The 11,553-nt window shown below is 39.9% G+C and overlaps 1 protein-coding gene across 1 annotated transcript; it reads right to left on the reverse strand.

Moving 5' to 3' along the window:
- Positions 1-2,667: 2,667 nt before the first annotated feature.
- On the reverse strand, positions 2,668-5,132 carry LOC133736884 (uncharacterized). Its single transcript, XM_062164488.1, has 3 exons — positions 4,036-5,132; positions 3,906-3,959; positions 2,668-3,028 (listed from the first exon to the last, which is right to left on the reverse strand). Exons 1-3 carry the CDS (start codon positions 5,130-5,132, stop codon positions 2,989-2,991), a joined length of 1,191 nt encoding a protein of 396 aa, XP_062020472.1. The 3' UTR covers positions 2,668-2,988.
- Between the last annotated feature and the right edge of the window lie 6,421 nt (positions 5,133-11,553).

The following is an 11,553-nucleotide window of genomic DNA, read 5'->3' on the forward strand; positions in this document are numbered from 1 at the left end:
AATCAGAATTTAGGGTTCATGCATCAAGGAGGATTTTTCATGTTCAATCAATAGGCTCAATAAGCATGAATATAAAATTAGATTTTGGAAAACATTACTTGATGAAGAGCAGATGAATCTTCAGTTTATATGTGCAGAACTGAGAAGGTTGTCTTCTCAGCCAATCCAAGAGCTATTCGCCTCTTTTGGTAGGAAATCCCGAATCTCAAAGCTATTCGATCCAAATCTTAGAGCTAGTCGTGAACACGGAGCAGATTCTCTTCTGAACAGCTCCCACTTCAAATGGTGTACATGTCTCAAAACGACTCCAATAGGGCTGAAATTTGGAGGTCAGATAGAAGAGGCAGAGACGAACAACTTTGATGAAGGAAAGATTTTGATCTGAGGTCCCAATCAAGAGGTTTCGGGGCGTGCAAACAGGCTGCATCAGGGGGGGTTTTTTCCTGGCTAGGGCTTGGGTTAGAGTATCGTGCTGATAACGTGTTGTAAAACTATAGTAAAAGAATTTGAGAGAGAGAGAGTTTAGACGTAGAGAATAGAATGTGTGTATTATTCATCTCACCATGAGGAGCCTTATATAGGACTACATGGTGTACACAAAAGGGTAATGCTTAATTACAATCCAATCACTCCTACAATTACAACCTATCAATCACCGATCTATAGGGATAGGCACCTATTACTCAACATCTATTTACATGATTATCCACAAATATTTACAACATAAAAAAAAATATAGTGTTAAGGACCTAAAAGACCTCAGAAGCCGAAAAAAGCCCATCGGTCGCAGACTAATGATGAAATTGACTCTTGGCACCATTCCTTTCTTGAAAATGTATAATAATAAGCAATCAGACACCGAACGCTAAATATGCATGCAGTGCGCCAGCTTTGCCTCGATTGGTATACTAAAATACTAGTAAATTGTAGCGAGCCTACCACAAATGTAATGAACCAATCATATGCCTAAGTCAACAGTCCACTGCCTTGAAACCTAAAATTTGATAGCCCACCCACCTCAGAACCAAGGCCCAACGTCCTAGACCATTCTCCTCTTCCTTGCCCTTGAATGTGGTTGGAGTCTATAGTCCCAGCGACGGAGACACCATCAAAGCCCAGCACAATAAAGGCTTAGATCATTGATACCAGGGTCCCAAACCCAAATCTTCCACTTGCCTCTTGCAAAGTTGCTACACATTTTGCCAAGCTCCGACCAGTTTGATGGGCGTCGTGTGCAACCCTTTATAGCAAGCCCAAAAACTTGAACAGATTCAAATAGCAAGCGAAACCCTATCGGGGCTTCAAACCAAAAACCTAAGCACAACACCCTTGCATTCTTCAAACGGATCTGATGTGGAACCAATTCGTTCCCAGCACCGATGCCTTGTTCTCTTCAAGATCTAGTCCCTTCTGCCGCAAAGATGAAACAACCGACCACTCAAGGAAAGAGTAGGCCGTGCCTTCCTCACAACAAACTGATGAAAAGGAAGCCAAGAGTACAAAATAGCGACGAGCACTCTATAGATTTACATCGAGCTAGTGTCTAGTAGATCTAGGATGAGATCCCCAGTATATTGGCAATAAGCACCAGTAGAGGGAGGGCAGCTTGAGCCACACTACCTTTTTGATTATTAACTCACATCTTTTAATTATTTTTAATTTATCTAAATAGAGTGAATGTTGAAAACTTGAAACACATTCAGTACTACTTGGTCTAGTGACATTTATATTTTTTCTGTAAGTTTTGCTTCCCTACCTCCAGTGATCTGGTTACCATTGCATTATAACACATTGGGTTTTCCCGACCAACGTGGTTAATATGAGGCTTTGTTTGAGAGCTGTTCCACTAATCGAAGCTGGAGTTTCTTATCACAAAGGCTGTGATGTATTCTTGAAGGAGCTACAGGGGGCAGCAATAATTAGTTAAGCTTCTCAAGCAATATTTGATTATTCTGGATTTTTGACTTTGAGGTTGATTAAGGCTGCGTCACCAACAATTGCTACTGTTGGTCTTGGTCTTTATCTTCTTCCCTACAATTATGACAATTATGGTCCTTGTCTTGAGGTTGGCATTCTGCAGATCGCGTATCAAGTTCTTTTATACCTCCTAGGGTGTTAAAAGTGTGTCTAGTATTATGTGTTTATTTTTTAGAAGAAGAATCCCCATGAATTTCTTATTCTCAAAAGGATTTTTTACTTCAACAGTGTCTGAACTCTTCGAGGACTTTTGAAATGATACCTGAACTTTCAAAGTGATCAAAGTGATACCTGGACTCTAATTTTCTTGTCAACGGAATACCTACGTCAGAATTCTGTTACGGCTCCGTTAATTTTATCACGTGAGGCGCACATGTGGCTCTAAAACAGAGCAAAATGGCTTATTTGCCCTCAATTTTTTTTGTTCGGTCTGACCAAGACTTTTTCCCTCCATAAATAGATGTAGTTGAACCCTCTCTAACCGTTTCCCTCCAAAAATCATTGACCAAGTTGGGCATGACTTGATTCACATAATCTGGGTACCGAATAGCATCAACAAATAAAACAGTACCATCTCCAAGGCAAATCTGGTACTATAAGTGAATGGAAATGAAAAAGAAAAATTGAAAACAACAAGCTTGTAACATAATAGATAGTCATTGCTCTAGAACTGCACAAATTGGTCAACCAAAAAGGACATAGCATGTTCCCAAAGTTTCACAAAATGGTTGACAAACCAACAGCAATGTCATGTGTTTGTTCATAGCATCATAAGCTTACATACCACCTAAACAAAAACAACACCAAAAACAATGTTTTTTCTTCACAACCCTGCCCATTCAGAATCAGTTTGGCCTTGCTGCCTTGCCTTTTTTGCTGCAGGATTTTGGCTGCCTTGTGTTGGAGGATCATGCATAGTTTGTGAACTAGAAGGCCCTGCATCGGCACCTTGGCTGCCATCCATGGTTTTCATCTTCTTCCAACCCTTCCTAGACTTGATGATATTATCATTCAATATGGGCCTCCCCTTTGAAGCTGGAACTTTTGCTGCCTACAAAACCATGCCAGATTCAACACAACCAACAAGTCAACACAACCATATCCATATTGAACACAACCAACTGTTGGAACTTGTGAGATTAAGTAAGATGACTAGCAAAAAGGGAATCATGGTTTGGGTTATGGGGTTAATTCATATGTTATTTCATCTAGAGTCACCTCAAAAAGGTAAATTACATTGCAAGGTAGAACAGAGGTCTGCAAATTCTGAAATTGTGTTTCTGAGCTTTTGATGCAACTACCTTTTTACTGAAAACTGTACATTTTGGTTGGGTATTTGAAGTTGGTGTCTTCATAAAAGTTGCAGTAGACATCTCAAAGATCATTTTAGAATTGGAATCTCTTGAAAAAGATTTTTCTATAATTAGTTATGATTTTGCAAAGTTACAGGTCTGCAAATTCTGAAATTGTGTTTCTGAGCTTTTGATGCAGCTGCCTTTTTACTGAAAACTGTACATTTTGGTTGGGTATTTTAAGTTGGTGTCTTCATAAAAGTTACAGTAGACATCTTAAAAATCATTTCAGAATTGGAATCTCTTGAAAATGATTTTTATAGAATTAGTTATGATTTTGCAAAGTTACAGGTCTGTTGCATTAGCAATTCTGCTGGAAAGGCAACTTGGTTAGTCCCACATGGAAGAAGTTTTAAAGGCTTATACCCTTCATAAGGACACATTCTTCTAAAGACATAAATGGATGACAAGTCTAGGTGTGGGCTTTGGTGGGTTTTTCTATTGGATTTCCCATAGAAATATGCATATATTAAAAGTCAAAAGATGGCCTTGGGCTCTCTATTGATTAAAACTAATTCTATTTTTTGAACATCAGAAACAAGTCACTAAGCAAGTGTTGAACAGAAAATCACGAACCTGCTGCCTTGAACTCTTCTTATTTTGCTTGAGTGCATTGGAACTCCCTTCTCCCTGAAATGAGAAGAGTCTATTAATATCAACTCCATGATGTGTAATGTAACCAGCATAAACAATTGGAATTACTTACTGCTTGTTGTGCTGCTGCTTTCTTTGCCTTTCTAATTGGGCAGCCCAATCTATTATGCCTTTCTTGAAGCAAACTTGGCATGTCATCTTCGAGTAGGTTCTTGGCATTTTGGTTGTGTTAGGGGCTGGTGGTGGTTGCTTGTTCTCACCTGGCTCCTTAGTTCTCTTCATTTTGGGTCTGCCAGCTTGCTTCTTGTATGGGGGAGGTGCTATTGGGTAATCCACCGGTTCCCAATCATCCTCACCAGCAATAGGATGAATAATTGGATTGTATGACTCCATGTAGGTAGAAGGCAGTAGGTAATCGTCACAAAAGAGAACAGGATCTGCCTTTTTGGTTCTAATGGCACAAATGGCATGCACACAAGGAATGCCACTCAATTGCCACCTCCTACATGTACATGTGTGCATCCTCAAGTCCACTGCATGCTTGCTTCCATGATCTCCGCCTCCAGTAATTTGGAACTCAAACTCCCCTGAATGATAGGCTCTGTAACAACTAGTCCTCTCTGCCACTTTTTCAATAATCTTCTTAATCCTTGGACCAACCATATCCTTCCATCTATGTGCTGCCACTCTTCTATTTGCCATTCTAACCATCAATTCCATCCTTATCTTCTCCAACATGGTTAATATAGGCTTGTCCCTTGCTGGAATTAGAGCTGCATTCCATGACTCACACAAATTGTTCAATAGCAAGTCACATTTTGAATCTTCCCTGAAATAGGCTCTACTCCACTGTTCTGGATTCTTGTCCTTAAACCATTTCCAGGCCACATCATCCAATTGTTGCAGCTCCTCCATGTGTTTCTTAAACCAAACTTTTGTGCTTGATCTAGCTGCATCCCACACAAGTTGTTTCAACCCCTCTCCTGGATGCTTAGCCTTGCAGTTGTTGTACATATGCCTCACACAATGTCTGTGTTCAGCTCCAGGGAACAACTCTCCAATGGCAATCCCCAAACCCTTCTGCTTGTCAGTGATGAATGTGTAGGTTGACTCCCTTTCAATCCTCAAATCCCATTTCAGGTACTCCAGAAACCACCTCCAAGTATCTGTGTTTTCCACCTCAGCAATTGCATAGGCAATGGGGAACATCCCATTGTTTGCATCAACCCCCACTGCACACAACAACTGACCTGGGTGATGACCCTTTATATGGCAATCATCCAACCCAATAATGGGTCTGCAACCTTCAATCTAGCCTTTCTTGCAGGCAGCCAAACATACATACATCCTATGAAATCTCCTCACCTCCCCCACCATTTCAGTCTTTATTTCCACTGTGGATCCTGGGTTGCTCCTCATCAGCTCCTTCCGGTAACTTGCTAACTTGTTATACTGATCTATATAATGTCCCTTATTCATTCTTTTAGCCTTGATTTTCCCCCTCGAAATTTTCTGAACACTCACATCCAAATTGAACTTCTTCTGGATATGGTTTGAATCCCTTTCCTAGACCAATCTTCATCCACCAACAAGTCCGCTTGAACCTCCTTGGCTACTCTATTGTAAGTCAGGTGATGACTATGTGTAAGGTGGGAACAATTATGCTTATCATTTAGAGTCTTGATGACAAGTGTGGATGGGCCTAGATCTGCAATGTTGCTTGCATACAACTAAAAAGGGCAGCCAAGTTGACACTTAACCTCAATTTTCTGTTTACTGTTCTTCTGAAACCACAACCCTCTTCTACTCACTAGACCACACTCCCTTATAGCTTCTTTGAGCACCTCATTGTTTGGAAACACATGGCCAAGTACAAACTTAGGGTTATTCAAATCCACCCTTCTATTCCAACTCTTCAGCTTAATACCTCTCCAAGTAGGCATGGGAAGTGGATTCCCTTTCTCATCTTCCTCTGTTTCAGAACCTTGCAAACTGCCCAGATCTTCCTCTGTATCTCCACCTTCATCACTACATTGTCCTCTAAATCCCATGTCTTCATATTCTTCAACAATTGTGGGATTTGACACATTGGCTTCAAACTCCATATCATCTTCAGAATCTTGTGGATCATAATCACTGTCAATGTAGAAATCTGAACCCTCAGAGCTGGTATCTGTGTCTTCAACTTGCTCATAAACCTTTGAACTACTCTTCCTGGTGTTGTACCTTGGTTCCTTAGTTTGTCTCCCCTTCTTCTTGGAAGCAGGTCTGCCAGAATCAACAGCAACCTTCTTGCCTTTCTCAACTTCACTCAACTTTTGTTTCTTCCCCCTTTCAGATTCACCAACCTTCTTCCCCTTCTCTGATTCACCAACCTTCTTCCCCTCCCTACTCCTTTGTTCTGCTTCTTGCCCTTCTCACCTTGGTTCTGCTTCTTGCCCTTCTTCTCTCCGGATTCAGCTTCCTTTGCTTCAGTTTGGCTTGGTTCAACCTAACTTGGTTCACCTTTAACTTGACTTGGTGGTGCTTCAAATTGGCTCAATCTCTCAGCTTCAGCTTCCTTTGCTTCTACTTCAGCTTCCTTTACTTCAGCTTCAGTTGGTTCAACCTTACTTGCCGCACCTTCAACTTGGCTTGGTTGTGCTTCAAATTGGCTTGCTTCAGCTTCCTTTGCTTCTGCTTTAGCTTCCTTTACTTCAGGTTGGCTTGGTTCAACCTGACTTGCCTCACCTTCAACTTGGCTTAGTTGTGCTTCAAATTGGCTTGCTTCTGCTTTAGGATGGCCTGGTTCAGTTTGGGTTGGTTCTACTGCTTCAACTTCAGTTGGTTCGGATTCTTGTTGTTCTGCAGCAAGCACACAAGGTAGCCGCCTTCCTTCCCACCTCTTTTGCACGGTATGTTTCACTCTAGGTCTTGGTCTTGGAATGTGCTTGTTGTATCCCACCTCAGCTTGCTCCTCAGCCTTATTCCTTTGCCCCTGTCCAATATTGTCATTTCCAGCTTGGGCCACACTTTCAAAAGCAAACAAGTCAGGCACCAAGTCACTAAGACCAGTAAAGGTGCCTTGACTTTGCTGCCTTCCACCCTCAGTAGCTTCCAAGTCTGAGTCTGAGTCCAAATTAATGACCCCATCTGCCCTTACCTTCTGCCTAACTCCTTCTTGCCTTGCATTAACATCTCCACCACCAACCATATTAACTCCACTTGAACCACAACCTGACACACCAAGCCTATTTAGCATACTCCCAGCAATGTTTGCTTCCAGTTCCACCTTCCTTTTCTCTGCTGCTGTTAATCTATTCAAAGGATTCTCCCAATTTGGGTCCACTGGCCTCAAATCATCCTCCTCTGCCTCCTTCTTCCTCCTCTTCCCTCCACCAGTAATGAAGACACTAATCTGCCTTGTCTTCAGTGGAATAAGCTTCACCATCTCAAGTGCATCTGCATCGTTTCTAAGTGGCATCCATCCCTCATTGCAGTAAGTCCTAGGCATCTTGTAGTAATATGAAATTGGCTTCTCCCTGTACCCAAGATCCCAAGCAATGTTTCCAAACTCTGTCCATGCAATCTTATCAGGATCTAGGCCATCTAGCCAAATTTTCCCACCATCCCTGTTGAACCTAGCCACTTTGTACTTCTTCGTACCATCAGGCATCTTGTCAAAGTAACCACCATGGTGTATAAATCCTCTGGAACTAAAATGAAATTGAAAAAGCACAAGATTAATGCTCAATCTCTCATCAAAATTGCTTCCCAAAAATTCCAGAAAAAGCAAAACAACTTCAAAATTGCTTCCCAGCACAAGATTATGTTTCCCAGAAATTCCAGAAAAAGTAAAACAAAAAAAAACATATATAATCCAAGTTCATCAAATCGAAATGGGTACCCAATCGAAACAATAAAAACTGTTTTTGCATATTCAAACAAGAAGAATCCAATGCAATGGTGTAAATGACAAGGAAAATACTACTTATCAATACAAGGACCCATCCCAATCTAGATTTAAATATTCTGCCTCAAATCCCCAAACCCTAAAAAACAATTTGATTTTAATCTAAACCCTAAATGGTAATCTGAGCTAACAAAACGGGATTCTCTGAAAACCATGACCAGTTCCATGTTATTACTGACTTTATCAAAAGAGAGAGGAATTAACACTTACTATCTTCTCTTTTGGGTCCAGATTCTCTAAAGAATCTCCACATCTTCGCCATCGATCACTTTTTGTCAGGAATAAAATTGAATGAAGCCCTTTTCCAATCTGGTTGATTCGCTTTTGTCGACCTTTTTGTTTTGGGAGCAATAGTTTGGGACTGATTTAGGTATGAGATTTTCTCAAAGTGTGGTTAGTTTAGAGGGAATTGAGTTTTTCATCGATTTTAGGGGGGAATCAGGAGAAAAAGTCTGTTTTGCCCTCACTTTTTTGATCACGTGCGCCTCACGTGCCTCCGGATTACGGAGCCGTAACGGAATTCTGACGTAGGTATTCCGTTGACAAGAAAATTAGAGTGCAGGTATCACTTTGATCACTTTGAAAGTTCAGGTATCATTTCAAAAATCCTCGAAGAGTTCAGACACTGTTGAAGTAAAAAACCCTTCTCAAAATGGTGTAACTATGTACTCTTTTAGTTTAGGGAGAGGTTTTGACCTTTGTCCTCCTCTTTCTTTCTTGATTTTTTATATATATTTATTTAATAATATAAAATAAAGAGACGGGTGGTGGGTTATCAGGTGTAGCGGTCTTCTCTTCTTCCGAGGAGAGTAGGTGCCTCGCTCAATGACCGCTAACGAGGGGTTGATATCGCCTAATCCTCTATTTAATTAAATAAAAAAAAAAACTTTCTGTAAGTGGGCAGAGCCATCTCAAAAGTTTTGGAGGCACTGTGCGACATAGAAAATATGGCTCTCTTTACGCGATTATACATGAATATATCATTGAATTTTTTTTTATTTTTTATTATCAAATAAACAACTCAAATGCTACAACTAGTCTTTCGTGAATCGAACTCACAACCTCCTACTTACGAAGGGGAGACTATGCCGCTAGACCAAATGGTACTGGGTATCATTGAAAATTTTTGTTATATACAAACAAATGTAAATACATAATTAATTACTTTAGGTTGTTTTTTATTTTTTCGGCCCTTTTATCTTATATTATTATTCCACTTCTTTAAAAACAAAAAAATATAGAGAGAAAGAGGACTAAAGCTTGTTAACAAAAATCCATTAATAGACAAAATTACAATTGAATTATAAATTATTAACGAAGATAAATACAATACTATCTAAAAGACAGAAATAAATGAAACAAGGATCAAGGACAAATGTAATATCTACCAGAACAAGAAAATGGAGGCAGAAAAAGGGGCCCAAAAAAAGATGAAATAAAAAGCAAATCACCTACAATGAGGAAAAGGGGTCCAAAAAGAACAAGAAAATGCAGGTAGGAAAAGGGGCCCAAAAAAGAAATAAAAAGCAAATCAGCTGCAATGAGAATCAAAGTTGTACTACTAAGTTGGAAAGAGAGCTAATTGCCAACTGAACTACAAAACTTTCAAGTAGTGAGGGCCCTTTCATAAATAATATAGATGTTCAAAGAAGTATATATATAAGGCCCCAAAATTTGGGGGCCCTGTTCCATCGCACACTTTGCACAGCCTCTAAGCCGGCTCTGTAAGTGGAAAGTTGTGAGTTTAACTCATGAAAGATTACAACCAGTTGTTAATGTAATAAAAAAAAAACTTGAAATACAAAATAATAAAAGAAAAACAATAAATAGAAAGTAGGAAAAGTGAGAAAGTGATACAGCTTATGGATCCAGAAAGATGCACTTAAGCTTCGGGGGGTTCAAACTGAAAACCTAAGCACAACACCCCTGCATTCTCCAAACGGATTTGACATGGAACCAATTCGTTCCAAGTACCGATGCCTTGTTGTCATCAGGATCCAGTCCCTTCTGCCGTAAAGTTGAAATAGCCAACCACCCAAGAAAAGTAGGCCACACCTTCCTCACAACGAACCCTGATGAAAAGGAAGTCGAGAGTACCAAAATGGCGACAAGCGCTATATAGATTTATGCCGAGCTAGTGACTTGAATACACATTTACGCAAGCGTACGTATCATTGTCAAGATAGGGAAGTATTATGCCCAAAGTTTATCGTACCACGGGGATTAGTGGCTAGCCCACAATCCTTGGGTAGTCGGTACTAAAGTCACTAAGCAAATAAAATAAAGGAAAGTAAAACAAATAAAAATGCTAATCTAAGGCACCAAGCCTTAGCAATGCTCGGCTTTGATTTTCACCAAAGCCTAATCAAAACTAAGAGCCTAGTGATGAATATTTACAATGAGTCGAAATTCAATATTTTGAGAGTTGATTTAGATTAACAAAAATATAATGAAATGTAAAGCAATTAATAAAAATGCAAATAAATTAATAAAAGTGTAACCAAATAGATGGGAATGTCGGGTGTTAGGGAGGCTCCTTCACCCAAATTCTATGTGTCGGAAGCTAATCTAATGTAGATGCAAATTCCTACTTTGGCGGTAGTCGTATCCAAGGCGGTTCAAGGCTCAAGGACCGAAATTCCCTTTCATGGTATTCCTACTCCGATTCAAGGGTCGTAGGAACTCACTTGGCATGAATTAGAGCCGGTTCAAGGGTCACTAATTCACATCAAGAGGCGTAGAGATTGAGGAATTAGACTACTAAGCGACCCGCCCGCGCAATCACGCAACGGGTGTAAATCACCATGCTTATAACCCCTCGAATACGAAATTGAAGGTTTCTAGCTTAGGAATGAGAGAGGGTCAAGCCTCTAACTCCATCCTAGACATGCTCAAAATACACACCCTAGAGTTGACTAGGCTCCTAGACATGCATTTTAACCCAACAAAAATAGATATAAGCATCCATCATATGAAAATTGCATCATTACATTAAATTAAACATATTTTACACAAAATTTGGGTTAGGGACACAACCCTAAACCCCAACAAGGAAATTACTCACAACTCATAATCATAGACATCAAAATTACAAAATTCAAATACAAAAGAGAAGAGAAGTGTAGGAGAAAACAAGAATAGTCACAAATAGCTAAAAGCTAGCATGACTAGTCTTGATTTACAACTCCCACAATTAACCAAGTCTTGAATCTTGTAGAGGAGAAGTCTTTCATGAATCTTTGAAGCTTTGGGTGAGTAAATCCTATGAATACCCAAAAGAAAACTAAACAAAATAAGAGAAATGGAAGGGAAAGAGGGAGAGGGCAGCAGCCCTCCCCAAAGTTGCTGGGCGGCGATCTGTTCTCTGTAGTGTTCTTTTTGAGAAATGATGAATCCCTCAACTAAAAGGAGTGGCTGGTCGTGAGGAGAGAAATTGGATGAGTAATGGACGGCTGTGATTAAAGAAGACAAAGAAATGGTCGGTGTGGGTGGCTGGGATTGAAGAAGGAAATCTGGTATTTCCTTTTCTTCTTGCTGCGTGTCACATGCTCATTGGTGGAGATGATTATGTTAATTAAGCCATCTCTTCATTCTGTTTGCACAGCCCACGTGCCTCCTTCTATAATTAAACAATTGTTTAATTAATTAAACATTTGTTTAATTAATTGAACATTGTTT

This window comes from Rosa rugosa, chromosome 1 (assembly GCF_958449725.1).
Source record: "Rosa rugosa chromosome 1, drRosRugo1.1, whole genome shotgun sequence".
Taxonomy (NCBI): domain Eukaryota; kingdom Viridiplantae; phylum Streptophyta; class Magnoliopsida; order Rosales; family Rosaceae; genus Rosa; species Rosa rugosa.

Coding starts and splice junctions, on each gene's coding strand:
- LOC133736884 (XM_062164488.1), bottom strand. CDS start 5,132: ATGTTCCCCATTGCCTATGCAATTGCTGAGGTGGAAAACACAGATACT. Junction 3,960..4,035: donor AAGCAGCAGCACAACAAGCA/GTAAGTAATTCC, acceptor TTCTCATTTCAG/GGAGAAGGGAGTTCCAATGC. Junction 3,029..3,905: donor AGAAGAGTTCAAGGCAGCAG/GTTCGTGATTTT, acceptor ATGGTTTTGTAG/GCAGCAAAAGTTCCAGCTTC.